Raw genomic sequence first — 24,613 nt, forward strand, 5'->3', positions numbered from 1 at the left:
TAACGAGTCCTTATAGTACAGAGTTCATATAACACTCCATGTTCATAATTTAGATCAGGATTCAGAATCTAAATTCGTATATGATGGTCACATTACATACTTTTTACTTCTTATGAGTAAAGACTATTTCCACCGACCAACGCGAGTCTTTCGCGTATGCTTTATCCACTCGCATACATTCGAGAAAATTTTTGAAGAGGTCATCTGTAAAGTACTTTCAATTATGGAATTTATGATTGAGCTACAAAAAAAAAAAAAAAAAGATACACCTTATTGGAATAGATAGTAACTTTCATTTTATTCGAACATTTCTTAATTATCATATTTTCAAAATCACTCTAATTGAAGTTTGATACACGTTAAACAATTATCATTTAAATGTATTTAAAAAAAAAAAGATAATCATTTAAATATTTAAAATGGGACAATTATTGAAGAAAGGATTGGTACTTAAAAAGTGAATAGACGATGGTGATTGGTGGATGACACAGAACTGGAAAATCAGCTTTAAAAAAAAAAAAAAAAAAACCTCCTCCCTATTCTTACCGTTTTAACCGTCTTCTTATTTTTTTACCGTTGACTTTTTCTTTTTTAAATTCACTCATTATTTAAAAAAAAATATATATTAATAAAAATATCCGTAAAAGATTCAATAATGGACGAAGAGAAGAGAAGCCCAAGCTTGAAGATGAAGCTGACCCAATTCTCATCCTTATTGGGCTTCTCTATTTTCCTCCCCTCTACAAAGCTCTACATTGCACCGCCACTCACTAACCGCCGATTCTGGAACTGTTTTCGTTTCCAATCTTGATTCGTCTCTTTCCAGTAGCCTTGTATTTGACGAATCAATCGCCGGTTGTGCTCGAAATGGCGAGCTATCTATGGAGGAAGTATGCCGATTATCTCTACACTAAGTGGGAAAGAACGATTCTATGGGACATGGTTGATCCGTATAGGCGACCTAAATCGTTTACGCCTTTGGTTACTATCTATATTGCTGCCTTTTACACTGGAGTCGTCGGCGCTGCCATTACCGAGCAACTCTACAAGGTAATTTTGCCATTGTTGCTTCGATTGTTTTTCCCCAATTTATCGTTTAGCTTGAGCGTGTTTATCCAATGCTTTTGATTCTGTTCAATTGAGGGTGGTGATTAGGGTTTAATAATGCCTTGGCATGGGCTGAGTGGCTAAGGATTTTTGTAGTTATCATCTAGGTTTAATTCTTCTAAATTGGAGTTCTTCCTGGTAGTTCTTTGGATTTTTTTTTTGTATGTTCTTGTACATTCTTTTCATATATCTGAAATATTGGTTTCTGATCGTAAGAAGAAAGTGAAATTCTGTTTAAACCATAGTTTGAGATCCCACCTCGATTGGAGAGGAGAATGAAACATTCTTGTAAGGATGTGGAAACCTCTCCCTAATAGACGCGTTGTAAAATCGTGTGACTCACGGTGATGCGTAATGGGCCAAAGTGGATGGTAGGCTTGGGCTGTTACAAATGGTATTAGAGCTAGACACCGGGTGGTGTGGTAGCGAAGACGTTGGCCCCTAAAGGAGGTGAATTGTGAGATCCCACCTCGGTTGGAGAGGGGAACAAAACATTCGTTACAAGAGTATGGAAACCTCTCCCTAGTAGACGTGTTTTAAAACCGTGAGGTTGATGGTGATATGTGACGGGCCAAAGCAGACAATATCTGCTAGCGGTGGGTTTGGACGGTTACAAATGGTATCAGAGCTGGACGTCGGGTGATGTGGTAACGAGGACGTTGGCCTGCAAGGGGGGTGGATTGTGAGATCCCACCTCGGTTGGAGAGGGGAACGAAACATTTGTTACAAGAGTATGGAAACCTCTCCCTAGTAGACGTGTTTTAAAACCGTGAGGCTAACGGTGATACATAACGAGTCAAAGCGGACAATATCTGCTAGCGGTTGGCTTGAGCTGTTACAAATGGTATTAGAGCCAGACACTGAGTGATGTGTCGGTGAGGGCACTAGGCCCTCAAGGGAGGGGGTGGATTTTGAGATCTCACCTCGGTTGGAGAGGAGAACGAAACATTCTTTATAAGGGTGTGGAAACCTCTCCCTAGTAGACGCGTTTTAAAGCTGTGAAGCTGACGGCGATAGAGCGTGGTGTAGGATCTAAGATGCTAAAAGCATAATTTGTGGTAGCTATATCAACCTCCTTATGAAAATGTGCAGGAGAAGTATTGGGAAGATCACCCTGGGGAAGATGTACCTCTAATGAAACCAAAGTTTTATTATGGACCCTGGAGAGTAATGAGGGGTGAAGTCCCTGCACACACCAAGTGAAAGCTCTAGCAAGTTAATGGCTCGAGTATTTGCTGTTTGCTCAAGAAACTGGTACGCTCATCAATAATCATTCATCTTTGTGGCTTTCCTGGTTGAATCTTGTCATCTACTTTGTCGTCGTCGTATCTCAACGAGACGTTTAAAGCATGAGGGCTATGTTTAAGTGATTGTTAGGCTTGTTTAAAGATATAGGTCATAGCTACTCTGTAGTGTAGCAGCTGCCTTATAGGAGACTAAATACTGGCTAGACAAGCCTTCCATATATGTTTTGGCTGATGATTTTTACAGCTCAAACACTATTGACTTGTTTTTAGGCTCTACCAAAATGGCTTCAACCTCCTTCTTCCTTGCATGGCACCCTCCACTTTCACTCCCCCTGCCCTCCTCTCAATGTCTTCCCCGTCCCCTTCCCCCGACCCCATCTCTGTAACAGGCAAAGGAGGAGGGATATGGGGACGTATGGAACAATTCCAACAGAGCCAGTCCCTTTATCGAACCTGCATTACGCTTCTTAGGCACAAGTGCATGCATCGCATTAGGCCTCAGCTCACGAAAGCCATGGATGGAGATGGTCCAGCTTCAAGATTTGAGCTTTTGTGATGTCCCACGTTGGTTGGGGAGGAGAACAAACCACCATTTACAAGGGTGTGGAAACCTTCCCCTAGCAGACGTTTTAAAGCCGTTTTAATTTAAAGCCTTGAGGGGAAGCCCGAAAGGGAAAGCCTAAAGAATACAATATTTGCTGGCGGCTTATAGAGAGGTATTACGGAATTGCAAGGGGTCGGGGCTTGTCGCCATCTCGATCGACCAAAAATCTCGCGAGGATTTTGTTTCGATTAGAAGATGAGGGGAAGGGCTTTGTACAAAATAATCTCTAGGACTCAGTTTTGACTATGGCGGACCCATGTGATGGCTCAACCTCTTGGAGCCTTGCTAACTCATGTGGTTTGGTCACAACCTCACATTAGAGGTCGTGACTCGTTGGAGTTGGGTCATTATTTATCCCTTATTCATGCTACATCTTTTATCTTTGTGTCTTGGACCACATGTGGGGAGCTTGAATATGAACAACCTTTGAGATGAGCCCAATGAACTTCTCGAGCTACTTTTAAGCCTCACCATCGGTAGACTCCCGATCAGAACCTAAGCTTATGGTTAAATGAGATCCGGAGCAATTGTTAGAAATGAGATTATTGACTACAAACCTGACTCTACAAACCTGACTCTAAAGTGAAGGCTACGTAAAATATCATACTATGTCTGGGTCAACCTCTAACAGGTCGATGGTCGAGCCACCTAGGCCCCTTAGGCTCAAACCCGTTCAATGATTTAATCTTTCAAAACCTATTATTATTTGTTTATAATAAGTCTTTATACAATATTATTTTTATTATCATCAATTATTGTCTCCGTCCCTCTAAATTCATTTATTTTTATTCCTTATTTTTAAATTATTTATTTTAATCATTAATTTTTTTAAATAACTTATTTTTTATTTTTTTAAAAAACAAATTGATAATATGGTTTTGAGTAATTATTACATCAGATTTCATTAAAAAAAAAAAATCCAAACGCCCTAAAACATCTCCAGGAAATTAAAGAAAAAAAAGAAGAAAAAAAAGAACAATCCATTTATTTCTCAAGGGTTTTTTTTTTTTTTTTTTAATTTATAATTTATTTATTTAAAAATTATTTGTGAACGAAATCATTTTTAATATAATGCAGTAAACATTTCAATTGCTTCTCCAATAATTTATTTCGTCCGCCCAATCACACGGCGGCGACACAGTGAACCACTCTAAATTCACATTCCGGCGAGATCGTCTGCAGTAACAGCCTCGCCGTGTGTTCTTGCTTCACATCCACGCCGTCCTTCTCTACCAACACGGCCGCGACGATTCTTTCATACCCGCCGCCGCCCCCGGCGACGTACGACACTATTGCTGTCTGCACTGGCCCCATACTTGGATTGTATGCTGCCGATTCCATATATGATCCTTTGTAGATTTGTCCATCGGTGTCTATTAACGCAACTCCCGACGGACATCTACTGTACGGCGCGTGGGACATATTCGCGGCGTCTAAGGCGGCGCGTTTGAGTTTCTCCCAATCGCTGCCGTGAGCACCATTACAGAGCGTGTGATTTTCGGCGGATTCGTCCGACAGAGACAGGCCGTTAAATCGGGGCTCGAGAATTAATGGAACGTCCTTATTGAGAAGATCGTAAGGGCCGAATCGGTGGGGGAGAAATTGGGGGAGAGGAACGTAATCGTTGGATTTGGAATCGGATTCCTCGATTGAGGAAACGAGGATTTTGATCTCGGCGGCGGAGCTAACTTCTTGGAGGAATTGGCGGCAATGGCCGCAAGGTGCGGCAGACACGGCAAGGAAATTAAGATGAGATTCAGCGTTTAGGGCGAAATTTATGACGAGGAATTGTTCGGCGTGAACAGAGTGATGAAGAGGAAGGCCAGGGAATTCGAGATTGACGCCGAAGAAAACTCTGCCAGAGGATCCGAGACCGACGGCGCCGACATGGTATTTGGAGATCGGCGGGCGTGCTAGGCTCTGCGCCGATTTGACGAGCGATGGAAGGAGCAGAGGGATTGTGAGTCCCGATTGTTTGGCCATGGATTCTGCTTCTGATGCTTCGATTACGAATCTAGGTCCGTCCATACCGGCGGGGGGGGGAAGGGAATTGGCGTGATATTCCAGTAAAAATGGCGGTGGAGGAGAGAGAGGAGGAAGAAGAGTTCTGGCGGAGGAAAGTAGAGGAAGGGAATGAGAGCGAAAACCAGAGGGAATATAAATAGAGACGGCTGAGGATGAAGAAATTAATTAATTGATTAATTATTATTAGAAATATTAGCGAAAATTGTCTTTTTTTTTTCTTTTTTTTTTTCTTTTTTTAATAAATAGTTTGGTCCACTTACGAAAAAATATATATATATTATATTTCTCTGTGAGCGGTTGTTATTTCTCTCTTGTTTGCTTATAACGTCTCTTTCAAAAATCTCTCTTTAAAAAATCTTTCTTTCGAAAATCTCTATCACTTGTCGTAAGAACGAATTGGCTTAGCTCACTTGTCGTTGGAAAGTGAGTGCCGCACAATTGCAAGTCGAATTGGCGTAGATCACTAAGAACGAATTGACTTAGCTCACTTGTCGCTGAAAAATAAGTGCCGCACAATTGCAAGTTCGCCACGACTGGTATATATATATATATATATATATATATATATATATATATATATAATTAAAATTAACAACTCTATTTTAATATTTTTTTTTTAGGTTGAAAATAATTGCGAAATTAAATAAATATACGTGTATATATAAGTGTTAGTTATAGGTGTTGGTTTTTTTCTTTATTTTTTATTAAATTAAATAACAATAGCACATGTATTAAGACATTTTGATGGAATTTTGTACAACTCATTTATTTGATGTTAAATTTGGATTATTTAAATAAATATTCAAATCACTGATTTTTTTTTTTTTTTAAGTATAAAACCTACCACGTTGGTAATTATATTATATAGGTCCAATTCGTTGATTTTCTATTTTATTTGGTCAATTTAATTTTTAAAAAATCATAATTTAGATATTAAAGAAAGACCAGCTTCAATTTATTATTATTATTAATAAATTATTATTGGGTCAATTTAATAGGAAAAATAAAACTTATGAAGACTTTTTGAAGCATCTTCATCGTCATCTCTTCAAATTACTGGTCAGTCTAAATTTAAATTTAATTTAATTTCAAAATTATTATTATTTTAATTTTTTAGCCTCCAATTTTGATTATTGGGACAGGTTTGTTTTTTTTAACTCATTTTGAATTTTGTGGTCAAAATCGTGTTCAACCGTATGTGATCTTCCACGTTGGTGGAGAGGAGAACAAAACATCATTTACAATAGTGTCGAAACCTTTCCTTTGCAGACGCGTTTTAAAGCGAGGGGAAGTATAAAAGTGAAAGCCCAGAGAGAACAATATCTGTTAGCAGTGGACATGAGTCGTTACAAATGGTATCAGAGCCAAACACCAGACGATGTGCCAGCCTTCTCGCTATTCCTTGAAGGGGGTAGACATGATGCGGTGTGCCAGTAAGGACGCTGGGCCCCAAAGGGGGTGGATTTGGAGGCGGTTACAATTACACACTCTATTAACCTCGCCTTCTGGTTGTCTCTGCACCCTAATCTCCCATCGTCTCACTAGTTGACCTTGACTCTTGTTAGTTTAAGATCATATATAGTATCCACAGTTTGCCTCGATTTGGTAGCGCTCACACGACCTGTACCGAAACAGTGTTTTACCCCAGATGTCCAGTCAACTACTGTACCTCAACACATTTCGAGAAGAACTAGCTAACTCTAGAGCTGAGTGACATTTCACCCTTAACCACGACTCGGTGAAGATCAACCGTCCATTAAAATTAAAAATGGAATATATATGATTTTTATTTTCATAAAAAAAATGGGGCATAAATAAATTGGTGGGTGGTCCTAAATCCTAAGATGATGCTGAAACAGTCCTTTTCCTTAGCTAAAGCATTTGCCTCATATGTGACCTCTCACTTTAATAAAGCATTTTTCATTTTTTGGTTCGGGTCCTTTTCTTCTCCAACTTACTTAAATTAATCTTGGGAACGACGTAGTGTTATACTGATTCCATTTCGTTCCAGATCACTATTAAATTGTTTTAGATCCCAATATTCGTTCACCACCGAAATCTTGTTCTAAATGTTATTTTGAAATATTTATAAAACGTTGAAAATAATGTTACGAATATAAAAGAATATGAAAATTTTGTCAATAATCAACAAACTTTAGAGATATTTTTCATAATTCAGCCTAAAATTAAAAGATTTTAATTTTAATGTCATGAATCTACATAGATCTACTCGAACGGGTTGTTAGATGGGTCTTTGTTGTAATAAATTTCTTAAATTTAAATAAATAAACGAAAAAAATAAAAAATTATAATAGATAATAAATTATTAAAATACTAAATCTCGAGATTGCTTACCAATATATATGGATCAATCTTGATCTAAAATACTTATTTTTAAATGAAATAGTTAATAGCACAATATTAAATTAACACGTTGGTAATATTTTTTTATATAATTTAATATGGTAAAAATAATTTTCATTCATATCTAAAATAAATACTACGTTAATCATTCAATCTAATTATTTGTTTTTTTTATTTTAATTAAAATATGTTTATAAATTTAGCGGAGAATATTTAAATTAATTTTTATTTTTTAATGTGTAAGAATCTATTTTTATATTTAAGGAAGCAAATTATAAATAAATATAATTAAATGATAAATGATTAATAAATTATTCATTAAAAAAATTTATTCCAAGAATATTAAAAAAAAAAAGTGAAAAAATCTTCGAAAATGAAAAATGAAGGTGAGATGGAGATAAGGAAGGTTTCCCGTCCTTGTCCCCGCTCAACCATGTTGACATCTCAACCTCCAACATCAACCAAAGTAATTAAACTATTTCCAGAGGGGTATTTTCGTACTTTCATATTCTTTTACTGTCTCTGTTTGGCCGATTACTTGGCTGAAAAAGGAAAATTTATAAATAAACAAGAAGAATAATAACCACCTTTTCGCCCCCACCTTCCTTCTTCCCCCCCTTCAACCCACTCGGAGTCACTCGGAGTCGGAGGCCACCGCCACCGCCACCGCGCCGGGCCAGCCACCTTTCTTCTTCTGTGCTGTCTCTGCAATGAGGTTACCGTTCTCTGCGAGTCTTGTCCTCTTGTTCTTCGTTCACCTTCTTCTCTACTTTGCTACTTTCCCTTCCCTTTCCATTTCTCTCTTAACCGTCACTACATCTGAGTTGGTGGCCGGCGAGATCAATGCTACTGCCGACTCTAACTTCTCGAGATCCGCTAATGTTGACGATAGTTTCGCTAATATAATCGATCGGGCTCTCGAGAGGGAATTTACTGAGAATGAGCAGAGTGATGAAGGTTTGTTGATCTGACTTCCACTTTTCTTCTCATTGCCTTCTTTGTTGTTTGTTTGGGTATGTAAGCTCCCTCGTTCGGCTGGGATTCCGGAATTCGTGAAATGCGTTTTTGTTCTTTTAATTCTTTCCGCCTATCAATTCGTTGTTTGTTGAACATTGAGGTCTGTTTTTCCTCTTTCTTTGATTCTTTTGGTTTCTTCTTAGTTCTTGTTCTTGCTTCTGTTCCGCATTTTTTCTGTTCTTTTTATGCCACCTGTGTCAGTTCGTTGTGATGTGTTTTCACCTCGAGAGCTGTCTTACGGTAGTGATTTTGTCGGATATTGGAAGTTTGATGAGATTCATATTCATATTCTGCATGCTCCTTAGCTGTTCCCTCCGTCTCCGGAAACGTGGAAAGTAAGCAGGATTTGAACTGGAAAGAGCTTCTGATCTACCGTTTTGAAGAAATTATCTAACTGTTTAAATCCCCTTACATTCCCATAATCTTTTTGGCCAAATCGACTTTGTTGATAAAATAGCTATGGCATCATTAAATTTCTTGAGAGTATTAATTTTTTTTCACGTTCCCTTGCAGTCACGGATGCTGGTAGCTTCAACAACAGTGTTGCTGAGAAGCAGGTTAGGTTGATGTTTTTTCTGATCATTGCCGGTCTTTTCTTTCTACCGACTTTTAATAGAAGAAAAACTAAATAATAGAATCCAGTAGGCAAACCAACATGCTCTTTCTTTCCAATATGGACCTTTTAGCTCATTCAAATTTCCATCTGAACGCGATAAGGTTCTTCAGAATTCTAGCATTCCGATGAAGTTTTCTTATGGGGCATTATTATTCTCGAGCGTCCCTCTCATTTTAATCAACGAATTATCATGCAGTCGGAATAACAGAGATGTTTGCTAATGTACTCCCAATGTTATCCCTTACTGGTCTTTGTTCATGAGCTGAAGTGAATTTGTTTCCATATGTCAGGCAGTTTTGGAAACTGTTGCCAGAGTTAAGTCAAAGAAGAATGAATCGAAAGAGGAGAAGTATGTTTTTCCATTTCATGTGTTCAAGGCATATCTTTCATTGGTTTTAGTTTAAGTGCTTATGAATTGAATGCCATAATCGTTGTTAGAAGGCATGTTCTGATTAACGAAATTAGACTATAATAGTACTTTTGACCTGTTTTTTGGACCTTAGATCATTTCAGTTCCATGATGTCTTCCATTTAGATAATGAGAATCGAGGAGAAGACATGCCTACATTAATTGATAGAAAGGTATGCCTAATGCATATACCTGTTACATTTACACTTTTCCTTATGAGTTGAAAAATAAATATAATATTATTCTTGAAGTTATTTCATTTTTATTGGATCTTTTGTATTCAGGACAATGTCTTTATTATATCCAATCCAAAGTCGAAGTTTCCCGTGCTCCAATTGGATTTAAGGTTGGGTTTTATGCACAGTCGACTTAGTCCTTGGGTCTTGGTCTTTCTTCTTGACTCATGTCATTTGGTATGCATCAATATGATGAAGGCTTACAGATCCAATCTTATCAATTTTTTTTATTGCAGATTGATTTCAGATCTAGTTGTTGTTATTGTTTCTGCGACTTGTGGTGGCATTGCTTTTGCATGTGCAGGGCAACCGGTCTGATCATCATCACATTCTTCTTCTTCTTCTCCTTCCTCTCCCTCTCTCTATCTCTTTTTTTTAAAAAAATGGAAAATCGTTATCATAATGTAGCCCATAGCATTCTTATTGCCTATAGCATATCTAATGCACAATTGCTTTTAGGAGTCCCTAGGATGAATGCCCAACGTAATACACAACTTTGAAACATCATTTATCTTTTAGGCATATGTATATTGATTTTCACTCCATGGAAGAGCATTTTCCCAAAGAATTGAATGTGCATTTTATAAAAGTTATTGTGCTTATTTGGGAGTGTTTTCAGTCTTTTTTTTTTTTTTCAAGAATAACTGAAAAACTATTTCCCGTTGTTTTCTAAAACTCGTTTCAGAAATATTTGAGTCTGATTATTTAAATGCAAAACTGATTCCAGTTTTCGAACTTTACTAATAGGCTAACCTTTAAACATATGATTTGATTTCTGGAAAAGTTGCTTTACCTTGATTTCTGAAAACGTATGATTTGATTACTGGTTTCACACACGCCTCAAAATTCTTTGTAAATGATGCTATGGTGTTCTGAATTCTGCAGGTCTTCACTGGATACCTGTTGGCTGGATCTCTCATTGGACCGGGAGGTTTAAGCTGTGTCAGTGAAATGGTGCAAGTATGTTTCATCTATGTCCATCTCTTTCAATCTACAAATTTATGAATTTCTCTCCCTGATCCTTTTCTGTTGTTACATTCTGTTTTATGACAAAGCTAAGGGGTATACTTTTTGGCATTTGGGTTCTGGATAAAATTGTAAAGAGATTATGTTTGCTTCATATGCTAATCATAAGAGTACACTTCAGTTGGCGAATGTTTAAGATGATTATGTATACTTGTTGAAACAATTTAATTATGACTTTTTTCTCTACGTGGTATTCTTTTTTGTACGTTATAGAGTATTGTATGATTGTCATGAAATTTATTATTGATTCTTATGATACTATCAATAATTTAAGCATCCGGAATTTCCACATTTTACCTTACTATATTCTATTGCTTCACAAGAATTTAATTTGTCTTTTACCCATACATTCAGGTTGAAACAGTTGCTCAGTTTGGTGTGATCTTCCTTCTTTTTGCATTGGGCTTGGAATTCTCCACTGCAAAAGTCAGACTGATTTTCTTCCAGATTGTTTTCCCAACGATAGCTGGTTGACAAAATATTTAGAATATGTCAATAATCTCTCTGTTTTTTTTTTTCCAGCTTCGTGTTGTTCGAGCAGTAGCTGTTGTTGGAGGATTGCTCCAGATTTTCCTTTTTATGTGCTTGTGTGGAATTACAGCTTCGGTATGTCTTACATTCTGATGAGACTTTATTCCAGCAGTCCGCTGACAATAGGATAAAGTTATCGTGCCTCATGGTTTCAAATTTTATTAGTCTTGCTCTTATCCAAAATTTTTCTATTAATCTTGCAAATTCATATTTCTAGGTGGATTCATTTTGTGGATTTTAGATATGGCAATTAGATGTTTCTAGAAATTTCTGCTATGCATATGAACTAGTATTTGTCAACGTCCCAAAGATCCATATGTTAAGAGTAATAATCCAGTCCACACTTATTATATCCACTTTTGTTCAAGGTTGTCCTCAAATATGATGAAGTGTTTTGGACAACACTAGTACCTAATTGCCCTTCCTCGTGTGTGTATGTGAGGATGTGTGACTGTCTCTGTCTCTCTCTCATATTTTTAATCTCTTTCTCCTGCCATCTATTACTATTACTGTCTGAAATGGTTTCTCTCCAGATTTCTAATTATCATCTTGCTTTTGCACAATCTTTTCATGGAAAGTATCTATGAAATTTCATGCCCGGTATTTTCTCTGAGTGAGGACTATATGTGATGTCCCACATTGGTTGGGGAGGAGAACAAACCACCACTTATAAGGGTGTGGAAACCTTCCCCTAGTAGACGTGTTTTAAAGCCTTGAGGGAAGCCCGAAAGGGAAAGGCCAAAGAGGACAATATCTGCTAGCGGTGGGCCTGGGTCGTTACAAATGGTATCAGAGCTAGACACCGGACGATGTGCCAGCCTTCTCGTTGTTCCCCGAAGGGGGGTAGACACGAGACGGTGTGCTAGTAAGGACGCTGGGCCCCAAAGGGGGGTGGATTTGGGGGTGGTCCCACATCGATTGGAGGAAGGATAGAGTGCCAGCGAGGACGCTGGGCCCCGAAGGGGGGTGGATTGTGATGTCCCACATTGGTTGGGGAGGAGAACAAACCACCACTTATAAGGGTGTGGAAACCTTTCCCTAGTAGACGCGTTTTAAAGCCTTGAAGGGAAGCCCGAAAGGGAAAACCCAAAGAGGACAATATCTGCTAGTGGTGGATCTGGGTCGTTACACTATATCTGCATTTCATTCATAGGGCCCAAATTTAAGCTGTTGATTTGTAGTAAAACCTTCGGTTGTGTAGTTTTCCTAGGCCCAAGTTAAAAAAAAAAAAAAAAAAAAAAAATCTTGATGGATTAGGTAAGCTCAGTGCAGTTATACTTGAGTCTTTCTGCTTAGTAAAGGTCAGTGTACACAAGGAGAGGGTTGAATTGCCTTTTTGTGGCCTACTGTTTCTTTTAATTGGCTTTACTGGAACTTTGCTGGATACAAAAGCTAGAGTTTACTGCTTTGCATGAACGTTTAGCAGTTGATGCTGTCTCTGGGATATTATGGTCGGCGTTTTCTTCTTGCTGCTTCCATATAAGCACATTTTTTTTTTTTTTCACATTGTTAACCTGTCAATTGCTTCTTATGATATGAAATTGCTTTTGCAGCTATGTGGTGGTAAATCTTCAGAGGGGGTATTTGTTGGTGCATTCCTGTCTATGTCTTCGACTGCAGTGGTAAGTCCTTGTGACTTACTACATCTTCGAGTGGAATGAAGTCATATTAGTGTGGAGTGGCTAAAAGAGCATTGGGATGATCTAAGTTTATGAATATGCTGACAATTGAAAAAACATTGAGCCAGTTACAAAAAAAAAAAAGAAAAAAGAAAAAATGCCAGTTTGAAAAATATTGAGATAGTTATGAATTCCGCACCTGCTGTTCTAATAAACCAATAGTTTCTTATTAAAAAAAATGTTAATCTACACAGGTTTTTTCGCATGTTAGTCTAGAACTTGGTAAATGCTTACTCATTTTTGTGATTGTTTAAGAATGTTATTCTGCAATGGAACATGTTCATCAACTATCACTTAACCTCATAACAACCTTCCTTTATACACTATTTTATACCTTCGTAGATAAGAGGTTTTTTCTTTTAAGGTTTAAATCTCATTTTAGTCCCTGAACTTTGACTTTCTAAATGTCCATTTTGGTCCTCTTTAACTTTCAAGTTTATTTTCTAAATGTGTATTTTAGACAAACTTTTCAACGGACAATCATTTTTGGTCTTTGCTATGTTATTTTTCTACCCTATGTCCGCTTTCCCCAATGTTCATCTAACTTATTTGACTTGAAATTATGCTTGTATAATACATAATAGTTTCACGTCATTAATTTATTAAAATTATAAAAGGACTTAATAGTTTCGGGACTAATTATATAAGGGGTTAATAATTTAGGGACTAAAATTTTGAAAGTTTTGGGACGAGAATAGGGTATAAACCAATTTTTGTAAATATTTTATACGATTATAAATATGAATGTGGTGTTAATCAGCGAACATATGAAAACTTTGAGAAAACTGCTTTTGAAGTCGGGTGCAGAGATGTAATGGGCTTCAGAGTTTTTTTCTCTTTGAAAACATAAACAGCTTCATAGTTACTTTGTCTCATTCTTCTTACACTCCTCTCTCGTCGAGCTTTTGGTCATGTTAAATAGTTTTTGTCAAGGAACTGACTGTTGGATAAGTGTGTGTATATATATATATTTTAGAAATAGAATTATTGCTCTTTCCTCAGCATTAATAAGCCCTTCATGGATTATCTGTATTAAATTTGGGTGCTTCCACTATATTATCTGATGTAGGTCTTGAAATTTTTAATGGAACGAAATAGCGTCAATGCCATTCATGGTCAGGTGACCATTGGTACGCTTATTCTTCAGGTATACAATTGATTTCTCTTCCAATACTTTTTCATTTTACTAATTAGTGACGACTTGTTTGGCTGTACTAGAAGTTTTGGTCTAGGGGTGCATGTGTGTGTTTTTAATAAATACCAATGGATGACTAGCTATATGTTGATAAAAGTTTTTTTTGGTTCACTATGCACCACCAGGATTGTGCTGTAGGCTTGCTGTTTGCCCTGCTTCCGATTCTTGGTGGTACTTCTGGTGTTCTTCAAGGAGTTCTGTCCATGACTAAGTCGTAAGAATTGCTGCTGTCTGTATGTGCGCACAAGAATTTTTATTTATGAGGCTTTTGGTCAAATAAGTCAAGTATCTATCGTCACCAAAAATTTCTCTTCCAGCATAATGACACTTAGATCTGAAAATATAGCATAGTTGGTGCATAGACTACTAATCCAGGCTTCGCTTTTCATTCAATTTTCTAGTTGATTAATAGCCAACTGGGAAAATTTGCCTTTTGAGTTATTCAACTAAAACTAGTACTTCCCATCCATTTTCTTTATTTTCCAGGTTGGTGGTCTTGATTACGTTTTTGATTACTTTGACAATATTATCTCGCACATGTGTTCCGAGGTTCCTTAAACTTATGATTAGCCTGTCATCTCAGGTAAGGGCAACATTTTCTTTGGCTGCTACTACTATTGCTTCATGTTCTGAGCAAAATCTTTTCCATGCAGACTAATGAACTCTATCAGTTGGCGGCTGTTGCATTCTGCTTACTTGTAGCTTGGGTTAGTGTTACTTCCTAATGCTTAATTCTAGAACCAATACATGTTTTTAGTATCATTTGGTGGACATTGAAATGGTGAAGAACTTCAGTTTTCTGGCTGTGGATTTTTTCCTCTTTCAGAATTACGTATTCTATTATGAAAAGTGGGACATGGAAAAATGGTTCTTATCCAGTTGCCTTATCCTTTTTTTATTAAAGCCAATAGGGTATTACAGTCGAGAATAAAGTTGTTGAGGATGGTCTATCTAAAGCATTTAGCATCTACCAGTGCTTTTTGTGTGTGTATATAAGAGCAATGCTGATTCATTTATATAACCACCTATGCAGTGCAGTGATAAACTTGGGTTAAGCCTTGAATTAGGTTCCTTTGCTGCGGGTGTGATGATATCAACTACGGATCTTGCTCAGCACACACTTGAGCAGGTAAATATGATATAAACTTGCTCAGCACATACTTGAATTAGGTTCCTTTGCTGCGGGTGTGATGATATAAACTTTTTGAAGCTTTCGAAAACTCTAGTAAGCTTTCAGGTCTGAAATCATGCTACTAAAATGCCTGACGTGGAAAAAGGTCTACAAATATTATGGCTAGATTATTATAGATATATATGTTCTTTCTGATAGGAAATGAGAATTTGTATAGGCATCTGGGTACTCGGATAATACTGTAGGTTTCAAAATAGTAAATTTATGATCTAGCTTAAGTATATTTTTGGGGAGAGGGCAGCGATTGTTAAGCTTATTGATAATTCTCATGTTCCAGATGTAATGAAATCCTGCAACATAGAACTTACAATCTCTCTTGAAGTATATGATTTTTCGGGGGTTGCGCATCAAGCTTTCTGATAAATCCATCTGTTCCTGATGTAATGAGAACCTGCAGCATAAAACTTATGATCCTTTGGGGGTCAGGCATCAAGCTTACAGATAAATCTCATGATCCAGTCGTATTAAAATCATGCATCATAGAACTTATGATCTAGATTCTTGCTCGACAATGAATCTCAGCTTACATTCCACATGTAATGAATTTCTGTAACATAATTTCTGGTCACAGATAAACGAGATGTTGACAATTAAATTTCTCATCAGCTTCAAACTAGGGTCTATAGCAAGTACTATACTATTTATTTAATACTGTCATTTATCTTTGCTGAATCTGTTTTAGCTGGCTCGGAATTTTTAATACCTTCTATTGATTGGCTTGATTACTAGGTTGAGCCCATTCGCAACTTCTTTGCTGCTCTTTTTCTTGCCAGCATTGGGATGCTAATTCATGTTCATTTCCTATGGAACCACATTGATATCTTACTTGCGGCTGTAATATTGGTCATTGTTATAAAAACTGTAGTGGTTACTGCTGTTGTCAAGGGATTTGGATACACCAACAAAACTTCACTTCTGGTGAGATGTATTCTAACAAATCTGCTTCTTCACAATGAAATGACTTCTTTTTTATTTAGGTATTTGAAGGAGACCATAAGTAGTTTCATCTTATAGGTCGGGATGTCACTCGCACAAATTGGGGAATTTGCTTTTGTCCTTCTAAGCCGTGCCTCTAATCTTCATCTTGTTGAGGTTGGTACATGAATTTTATGCTTGTCTTTGATTGAGGCTCATAATTTGTTGGTGTTGGTAAGAGCGGTCTCCAAACTCAAAATATAAATTTTCACTTTGTTTTCTAATGTTTACATTGACTTCTGTTTTACGTGGTATGCTTGCATTGAGAATTACCGTATCTGCTAATTTTCAAGTGTGGATTACTTTTCCATGTTTATGTGCCCAAACAGCCAAACGTATGAAAACTCATCTCCTTATGAGCAACTGAAACAAGTTGCAAATGGTATAAAGGGCGCTTTGCCTTAGAATTAGTCGATACTATTTCTTGCAAGGGGAGGGATGTAACTCAATGGTGCCTTAACATGGTCGTATCAAGTATGGGAGTTGAAGCTCCCATATTCTACTTCCCTTGGGGTGCTGAAATTAGAGGGCGATGGTGGTTCTTTGTGGGGGAATGATGCAGATCATGCTTTATAAATGAATCCTATTTGGTTTGTTAGAAGTATCTATGAAAGACTGGTCTGAATAGAGCAGGCTTGGCAAATGTGCTTGTGATCTTGCTCCTAGGTGATTTATAAGAATTGACTGGACTTTCTTCTAACAGCTGCAACTTTTGAGGTTATGGGTTCATTTATCTGGTCCAATGGAATATTTAAGAAAAAAAAAAGTTTGTTTTATTTTAAAAACCATAGTAAGTTTAAATATGCAATTCCGTCTTTAGGGTTGATCCCTTTTGTGGGCATTGTTTTTTTTTTATGCACCTTTGTATTCTTCGTTTTTTTTTTCTCAACGAAAGTTGGTATTTTATATAAACAAAATGTACGATTATTTTGGGCTCCGTTATTATATTCTCAATTATAACTGAAGTTTTGATTTCAAACATTCCAATATTGGTATTTGAACATCTACAAAATTAAGTTATTTTATAGTTTATGGTTTTAGGTGATGGAGATCTCGACTTCATTGTTGTCTTTTATATAGGTGTGAGCCTTGAATGTGCGTCTTTCTTCAAAAGCCACAATAAGTCTTATTTCTCGAGAATTCATTCTATCTCTCATATTTATAATATTTGTCTACTCTTTGTTCATTAAAAGATTTGATGTCTTTTTACATTGCTTTTATGTATTTTTTTAATATTTTTTTTCTCATGTAAAAAAATTTCAGGGAAAATTGTATATACTGCTGCTTGGCACAACTGCACTTAGTCTGGTGAGTTAAATTTTTATTGCATTTTCTTGAAGTCCCCTAACATCTAGTGTCTAATGTGCATCCTACAATGTGATTGAACTTTCCCTATTCTACTCTCTCTGGGGCACTGTGGAACTCATTCCTAACTGATATGCTAATTCAGACGAAATAATTTATCAAAGTTTCCAAACAAAAAAAGTTGTTATGTTGCAAATCAGATGAAAAGCGTTATTAATGTGTGGTCTGTTGTGATCTATTCCAATGAGACATTGAGATACTTCGCACAGAAAGTTGTTTTTATATGATCTAACTTTACGGTAATTGTGTGTTAATAAAACCAACTGTGTAGGTGACTACCCCATTGCTTTTCAAGCTTATTCCTGCTGTGGTGCGTATTGGAGTATTGTTGCGGTGGTTCTCACCTGATGGTTTGAGTGAGGTAATCTTCAGCCTCTAGTAATCACCTCTCAGTTCTTGTTGGATACTGTTGCTGAGGTAACGTGCATGATTTATCCTACCAGATTGGATTCAAAGGAGACGGCCTTCGAACAGATGGTGCTAAACGCATTACTTTGGTGGTTCAAGGCTCTCATTTTTCATGATATTATGCATACCATATCAAAAAAGCAGGAGGTAACCACATTTGACCGAAGGGTTTCTTGTGAAATAGAGAACACGTGCAGAAGAGTGAAAGGTTATTAATTGGGCTCTCAGTTTTTTACTATTGTGGACCTGAAGATGGCAAATTTCTACGTGAAACTCCGGCCAAGGCAAGATCACATCGAAATAGTTCAATTGGGAGAGAGAACCAGAGTGTAGTGTGTATACGATTCTCAAAATCATCCCATTCACTGAACTCCAAGTTTTGATCCAGGCCTTAATGTTATTAATATAGGTGGCCTGTTCATTGTAAAATAACTTCCATTTGTTAACGCCATTCATTTTATTATATATGTTCTTTTTACAAATTGAGTCACACAGCTGTTCCATCAACCTGAAAAGTAATGTAGTTCCAAAAATTTTTAGTGTATCCAGAGGCCATTTTCAGTTCACAGAGGCCCAGATGATGTACAAGATTTGACTGCCTGGATGACTTGCAAGGTATTACCTCTGCATTCCCAATCGTTGAAGGTTTCCAATATCATTGAAATTCATAACCGAAGTGAAAATGAAATTCACTCCTGTATTCCTTATTATTAGTTGCTTGCTGGACCTGGAGAGGAAGGGATCTCTCATTAGGAGAAATGGATCTCTTTCAGGCAGGTGGCAGTAAAGCGATTAATAACAACTGAAAGAGAATTAAGACATGAAGGAAGACGTTTGGTAAGTTCAGTAAAAGCTCTTTCCAGTCTATGATAGGTTACTTACTAAACTATGAGGTCACCTTTTGCAGCAAACAATGTGTTCTTTTTAAGCTAGAGAACAAATTTTGCCATTGTGAGATCATAAAAATGATATCACTACTGCTGTTCAGGTAACTTGGCCATATACAATGCCATCTTAAAAAGCAGGAGATGCTTTTTAAGCCATGAAAAAAGCTTCACGTCCCTTCTTTTCATTGAAAGATCAACATCGTTCAAAAGTGAATGATGTTTACTCGACATTTGAGGTCCTCCACTGGTCCCTCCTACCCCAACAAAATGCATCATTTCCATAGCTAATTCTCTGCAGAATGCTTCCATAGCTTATCTTTTACCATTCTTCTTCTCTTTATCCTTTCATTTCGAGATTAAAAGGCTTGATTGATGTTCATATTCTGTGCATCTTTATCACAACAATCACGGTTCCCTTCACAAAGCATCCTTCAATCTCTTCAATCCTCTCCTAGCTAGTTGCTTTAGGACAGGTTCAATTGTGGGGTTTCATTTTTTTATTAATAACATCATGACAGAACATGTCAGACAGAAATAGAAATTAAACAGAGAGTTTCTACAAGGTTCTGATGGCGATTTGGAGGACAATGACAGGTATTGTGTAATGCACAACAAGAGAAAGAAGATAAAACCAGGCCTGTTTGCTCTCTTCTTACATTAGAACAAAGGCTTTGTCCTCCACATAAAGTTTATGTGAGTTATTTGCTTGCTGGTTATCCCAATACTATCAAAACAATAATGTTGACAACTCAGTGATGGATACTGCAGGTAGTAAAGAGGACATCTTGGGACGGTTGAAAAGTCACTGTGCTCTAAAAGTGATTATAAATGTTGCAGAAACTTTTTTGTATTTTCTGTTAGCAGGAGAGAACTTGTACCTGGATCCCAGTAAGTTTCTCAAAAATCCAAAATACTTGCGAATCCCTATGCTTTTTGTGTTTCTTTCAGCATAATGATGGTGGTACATGGTACAATCCCCAGGCTTGTGATTCTTTGATATCAAAGAAAAATCATTTTCCCTGTTTGTGTACATTGTTTTTGATTGATTGAAATGTCATAGACAACGGTTCAAGCTTATGGTTAGCAAATATTATTTGCTTTCCCTTATGGACTGTCCTTCAAAGTTTTTAAAATGCGTCTGTTAGGAAAATGTTTCCACACCCTTATAAAGAATGTTTTGTTTCCATCTCCAACCGATGTGAGATCTCACAAACCTAAAAGGGAAAATATCTGTTAGCAGTGAGCTTGGACGGTTACAAATGATATTAGAGTCAGACATCGAGTGATATGCTAGTGAGTAGGCTGAGTCCCAAAGGGAGTGGACACGAGGCAGTGTGCCAGCAAGGACGCTGGGTCCCGAAGGAGGATGGATTGTGAGATCTCATATCAATTGGAGAGGGGTACGAAACATTCTTTGTATGAGTGTGAAAGCCTCTCCCTAGCATATGCGTTTTAAAAACCTTGATGAAAAGCTCGAAAAGAAAAGTCTAAAGAGAATAATATCTACTAGCGGTAGACTTGGACCTTTAAATAATAGACTTGGACCTTTAGATAACAAGTCTCATAAGTACTCTTAGGACCTTTCCTATTATAAGTCTGTCTGTGACAATTCATTGAACCTTTGTTATCCTTTAAATTCAATTATTGTCCTTTCCTTTCGGTACTAACTTTACAATAATCAAGCTATCTTGATATACAGGTACATGGTAATTTCAAGTGTACAGCAATGTCATTTTCCAGACATAGTTGAAAAAATTGTGGTAAGAAAACAAGTATTCAAATAGAGCATTGAGTACTACTATTTATCCTATCTGGTTATTCAGTGTTTGCTTGGATACCAAAAACCTTATCTACATTTCGATTGATTCCCATTCATTGGCTGTTCTAATATCCATCTATCCTATTCTATGCCTATGGAGACACCATTTCAGCCTGTATTATTACATTCATGTGGGTTTATCTGCAAATGGGAATGCCAAGAAGAGGTCCCTTTCCCCACCCTTTTCCTCACTTAAGCTGTTTCTGTGGAGAGATCTCTAGAATTCTCTATTCTGCTAAGATATTGGGGTTTTCAAGCTTCAATCTTTTTTTTTTTTTTTTTTTTTTTTTTTGTTTAATTTATTTTCTATCAGGAAACAACAAGGGACAGGGAAAATGCTGGGAGATGTGTCAGCTTTTCATTCACTCAATTTACTCATCCTTAGATTCCTCTAAATCTTTCCACATGTTGAGTTGTTTTGTATGCCAAAAAGAGAGCCAAGATTTTGTTTTGTCCCACATGAAATAAGAAAACAAATCCCCTATTATTAATTGTCTCCATCTACTTCATTCCATGATGGGTGTTTTGAACCTGCAAATTCTTATATCATTCAATCTTTAGAGAAACCAAAAGGGATAATATCTATTTGCTCTCTCAAGGTCTTCACAAGTTTCAATCAATCTCTCCTCCTCTTCTTGTTCTTCCAGACGTCAATCCCTTAAACCCTTTGTTTCTGACCCTTTTGTCTGTGATTTTTCTTGCTGTCTGGTCAATTTTTGTTCATTTGGAAAGCCATTTATTTGGAGTGTTACTATAGGTTAGGGCTACATTCAATAATTCTTATTGTAATCATGAGTATGAGCTCTGAAAATTGATATTAATTATGGGGTAGAGTTTGGACATTTGTGGGCCAAATTCATTGATTGAAAGTGTAACACTGAAGATTTCTTTCCCCCATGTGAATTATTAATTGAAAACTTTGGATAATGAAAATTCATGGTTTTTGCCCAATTTGATACCCCGAATTGTTTTGCGTCCGATATGCATTAAATAATTAAATTTAGTATGGTCCAAACGATTTAACTTCTCAATAAAAACTTCAATATTTTCTTGAATCTCTGCCGATTATACGACTTGGGTGTAACTCAAATTAGTACTACTTGTGTTGGGTGTAACTCAAATTAGTACTACTTGTGTTGAATAGCATTTATGTTGATCATAAAATGAGAAAGAACAATTGAAACCTAAGAAAAGTTGATGAATTTATACTAAGATGATAATAATTGCCTCACTAATTAATAGCCATTCCAATTATCAAACAGCCAGATTCTTCTTCTGAGCAGCCATGAATTTTGTTTCTATTTTTAAGAAGACCCAAAAATCATTATTCTATAATTGATCTTTTTAAGCCAAAAGGAGAGAGGAGAGAGAGAGGAGAGAGAGAGAGGAGAGAGAGAGGAGAGAGAGAGAGGAGAGAGAGAGAGAGAGAGGAGCTTTTTAAGAAACTTTATTCTGAGCCAGTAGGGTTCTTTTCCACAGTTGTCTCCATTAGCATCAGCAGCTGGCAAATATACACAAGAGTATAGAGCATTGGTACAATTGAAATGACTTAAATTATTTAAAAAGAAACCCTAAGTTTCAATTTCTTTTCCCCCTAAAGTCTGTAAAAAAGAGAGGGCTATGAATGAAGTTGACAGTTTCCTACAATTATGAAGCTGCTGAGAAAGATGCCAAAATCCCTCACTTCATTTTTGTTTTTCATTTTTTTTTTTTTTTGTCACAACCTTCATTTATTTAAGATAATATAATTAATAAGGTCCATCAAATGAACGGTTATAAACTTTGTGCTTCTTCTCGAGCATAGTTCAACAGATCAAGACATTTAAGAGCCATTTTACAAACTTTGTGCTTCTTTTCGAGCATCGCTAAACGGATTAAGACATTAAAGAGCCATTTTACAAACTTTGTGCTTCTTTTTTAGCATAGCTAAACGGATTAAGATATTAAAGAGTCATTTTACAAGCTTTGTGCTTCTTTTCGAGCATAGCTAAATGGATCAAGACATTAAAGAGGCCATTTTACAAACTTTGTGCTTCTTTTCGAGCATAACTAAACGGATTAAGACATTAAAGAGGCCATTTTACAAATTTTGTGCTTCTTCTCGAGCATAACTAAACGGATTAAAACATTAAAGAGCCATTTTACAACCTTTGTGCTTCTTCTCGAGCATAGCTAAACGGATTAAGACATTAAAGAGTCATTTTACAACCTTTGTGCTTCTTCTCGAGCATAGCCATAGCTAAATAAATTAAGACGAAAAACATATATATAAATTTGTCACTTTCAGTAAGGAAGCTGTTCATAAAACAACCAAATTAAACACTACTGTAATGATCAAGAACAATATGTGTTTGTGTTATTTCTTGCTGGATATTGAATTTTTGGGGATGGGTTTGATTAGTAATTAGGGAACCCTAATTGGGTCAACAAGGAGGGAACCAATTGATGCCTTTTTGGTTTGTTCATACTCCAAATTGGAAGCTCTTGGGGCTGCCAAAGTGAGCTCAAGATCTGGCCCACCTGCTCCAGAAGATGAAGAACAAATCATGGTTTGAGAAGCTGATTTGAGCTGTGAATCAATCAACCCATAAAGCCAAATTGATGAAGAAGAAGAAGAAGAAAAAGCTTGATTATTGTTGTTCATCACTTCCATGGAAGAACCCAATTGTTGGGAGCTTGCAAAAGTAGTGGTGATTTTACTCTCTAAAAGAGGCAAATTCAGCTCCTTCTTGATATTCATCTCATTCTTATTGCTATGAGTTTGAGAATTTGAAGAGATCTTCAAACATTGAGACAGTGCTGTGGTTGTTGTATCATATGCTGTCCCAACCTGTATTCCAACACACAAAACAAATCTAAATTGTGTAATTTTTGGTATAGATTATGACAAAAATACCTATCCAAATGAAATGAAGAATACCATGTCGAAGAGGCTCGAGCGACGGTTCTTTTTGTTGACGGTCGATTGTCTAAGAAAATACTTTTGAGCGTGACTAGCCACTTGGGTCGGAGTTTTCGTGGTAACGTAGTTTCTCGAGATGCCTCTCCAATCTCCTCTTCCAAGCTTTTCAAGCCCAATTAGGAATATTCTGTGCTCCTCTTCTGTCCATGGAACCCCTAAGAACAGTTCATCCCAAAAAATATGATTATTATGCTTAAAATTAAGGGTATGATCAATCAAACACCAAAAACCCAAGTAAAAAAAAAGCCTCAAATCCTCAAAACATTGAAAACCCAGAAAGGAAAGAGGCTAAAAATCAAAACTTGACCAAAGAAAACACAAAAAGATTGAATTTTGAAGAGACCCAAATGATAAAAACCTTACCTTTCTTCCTTTCTTGGTCTCCATTGAGAAGGCCATCAGAGAGATAGCCATTGGTGGGCTTAGAAGGTTCAAGATTATGATCGATTTGAATTCGAGAAGTAGAGAAAGACGAGGACGAGGACGACGACGACAAGCAATCGGTGCTAAAGCTTTTCTTAATGGCGAAAGCAGCAGCACTTGAAGAAGAAGTAGTAGAAGAGGAAGAAGAAGAGGAAGAAGAAGAAGAAGAAGAAGAGGAATCAAGATGAACTCCAAAGAGCCTAATTAAGCCACTACCAACGTTGAAATTGGGTGTGATTGAGGGTCTAAAGTTGGTGCAAGTCCTTGAATTGTGACCTATGTTGCCACAATGTGAGCACTTTCTGCCCATGTTCTTGTCACCCACACTTGAAATCTTTTGCCTCTTACTATGATGAAAACCCTAAAAAAAAGTTGGAAAAAAAAAAAAAAACAAAGTGTAGAGGAGGAGAGAAATGGGAGAGCAGCAAAATAAGTGATAAATTGGTGTGGTTTATATGATGAAGATGAGAGGAGAAGAGAGGAGAGGTGGGTTATAGACAAAATAATGGATGCATAAGAGAAGAGG

General features: G+C 36.8%; 4 protein-coding genes across 4 annotated transcripts; 2 read left to right on the top strand and 2 right to left on the bottom strand.

The window, feature by feature from the left end:
* Positions 1 to 742: 742 nt before the first annotated feature.
* EMB2752 (embryo defective 2752) lies at positions 743 to 3,706 on the top strand. Its single transcript, XM_023660718.2, has 2 exons — positions 743 to 1,050; positions 2,200 to 3,706. Exons 1-2 carry the CDS (start codon positions 868 to 870, stop codon positions 2,308 to 2,310), a joined length of 294 nt encoding a protein of 97 aa, XP_023516486.1. The 5' UTR covers positions 743 to 867; the 3' UTR covers positions 2,311 to 3,706.
* Positions 3,707 to 3,956: 250 nt separating this feature from the next.
* LOC111780346 (cytidine deaminase 1) lies at positions 3,957 to 5,186 on the bottom strand. The gene has a single exon (XM_023660717.2). It carries the CDS (start codon positions 4,984 to 4,986, stop codon positions 4,081 to 4,083), a length of 906 nt encoding a protein of 301 aa, XP_023516485.2. The 5' UTR covers positions 4,987 to 5,186; the 3' UTR covers positions 3,957 to 4,080.
* Positions 5,187 to 7,912: 2,726 nt separating this feature from the next.
* Positions 7,913 to 18,486, top strand: LOC111780087 (K(+) efflux antiporter 4). Its single transcript, XM_023660364.2, has 20 exons — positions 7,913 to 8,304; positions 8,878 to 8,921; positions 9,271 to 9,329; positions 9,484 to 9,562; positions 9,674 to 9,735; positions 9,862 to 9,937; positions 10,511 to 10,585; positions 11,006 to 11,077; positions 11,174 to 11,257; positions 12,736 to 12,804; positions 13,931 to 14,008; positions 14,182 to 14,270; positions 14,543 to 14,639; positions 14,710 to 14,763; positions 15,090 to 15,185; positions 15,978 to 16,166; positions 16,263 to 16,340; positions 17,487 to 17,531; positions 17,860 to 17,949; positions 18,032 to 18,486. Exons 1-20 carry the CDS (start codon positions 8,058 to 8,060, stop codon positions 18,110 to 18,112), a joined length of 1,764 nt encoding a protein of 587 aa, XP_023516132.1. The 5' UTR covers positions 7,913 to 8,057; the 3' UTR covers positions 18,113 to 18,486.
* A 4,481-nt stretch (positions 18,487 to 22,967) lies between these two features.
* On the bottom strand, positions 22,968 to 24,613 carry LOC111779733 (uncharacterized). Its single transcript, XM_023659852.2, has 3 exons — positions 24,028 to 24,613; positions 23,623 to 23,819; positions 22,968 to 23,532 (listed from the first exon to the last, which is right to left on the bottom strand). Exons 1-3 carry the CDS (start codon positions 24,395 to 24,397, stop codon positions 23,107 to 23,109), a joined length of 993 nt encoding a protein of 330 aa, XP_023515620.2. The 5' UTR covers positions 24,398 to 24,613; the 3' UTR covers positions 22,968 to 23,106.

This window comes from Cucurbita pepo, chromosome 18, assembly GCF_057944985.1.
Source record: "Cucurbita pepo subsp. pepo isolate OVF chromosome 18, ASM5794498v1, whole genome shotgun sequence".
Lineage (NCBI taxonomy): Eukaryota > Viridiplantae > Streptophyta > Magnoliopsida > Cucurbitales > Cucurbitaceae > Cucurbita > Cucurbita pepo.

Bases quoted from the DNA above. Each gene is read 5' to 3' on its own strand.
- EMB2752 (XM_023660718.2), top strand. From the start codon at position 868: ATGGCGAGCTATCTATGGAGGAAGTATGCCGATTATCTCTACACTAAG. The intron at 1,051-2,199 runs GTAATTTTGCCA...GAAAATGTGCAG, and splicing joins TTACCGAGCAACTCTACAAG to GAGAAGTATTGGGAAGATCA.
- LOC111780346 (XM_023660717.2), bottom strand. From the start codon at position 4,986: ATGGACGGACCTAGATTCGTAATCGAAGCATCAGAAGCAGAATCCATG.
- LOC111780087 (XM_023660364.2), top strand. From the start codon at position 8,058: ATGAGGTTACCGTTCTCTGCGAGTCTTGTCCTCTTGTTCTTCGTTCAC. The intron at 8,305-8,877 runs GTTTGTTGATCT...GTTCCCTTGCAG, and splicing joins GAATGAGCAGAGTGATGAAG to TCACGGATGCTGGTAGCTTC. The intron at 17,950-18,031 runs GTAATCTTCAGC...TTATCCTACCAG, and splicing joins CACCTGATGGTTTGAGTGAG to ATTGGATTCAAAGGAGACGG.
- LOC111779733 (XM_023659852.2), bottom strand. From the start codon at position 24,397: ATGGGCAGAAAGTGCTCACATTGTGGCAACATAGGTCACAATTCAAGG. The intron at 23,820-24,027 runs GTAAGGTTTTTA...AACTGTTCTTAG, and splicing joins AGACCAAGAAAGGAAGAAAG to GGGTTCCATGGACAGAAGAG. The intron at 23,533-23,622 runs GTATTCTTCATT...GTTGGAATACAG, and splicing joins GCTCGAGCCTCTTCGACATG to GTTGGGACAGCATATGATAC.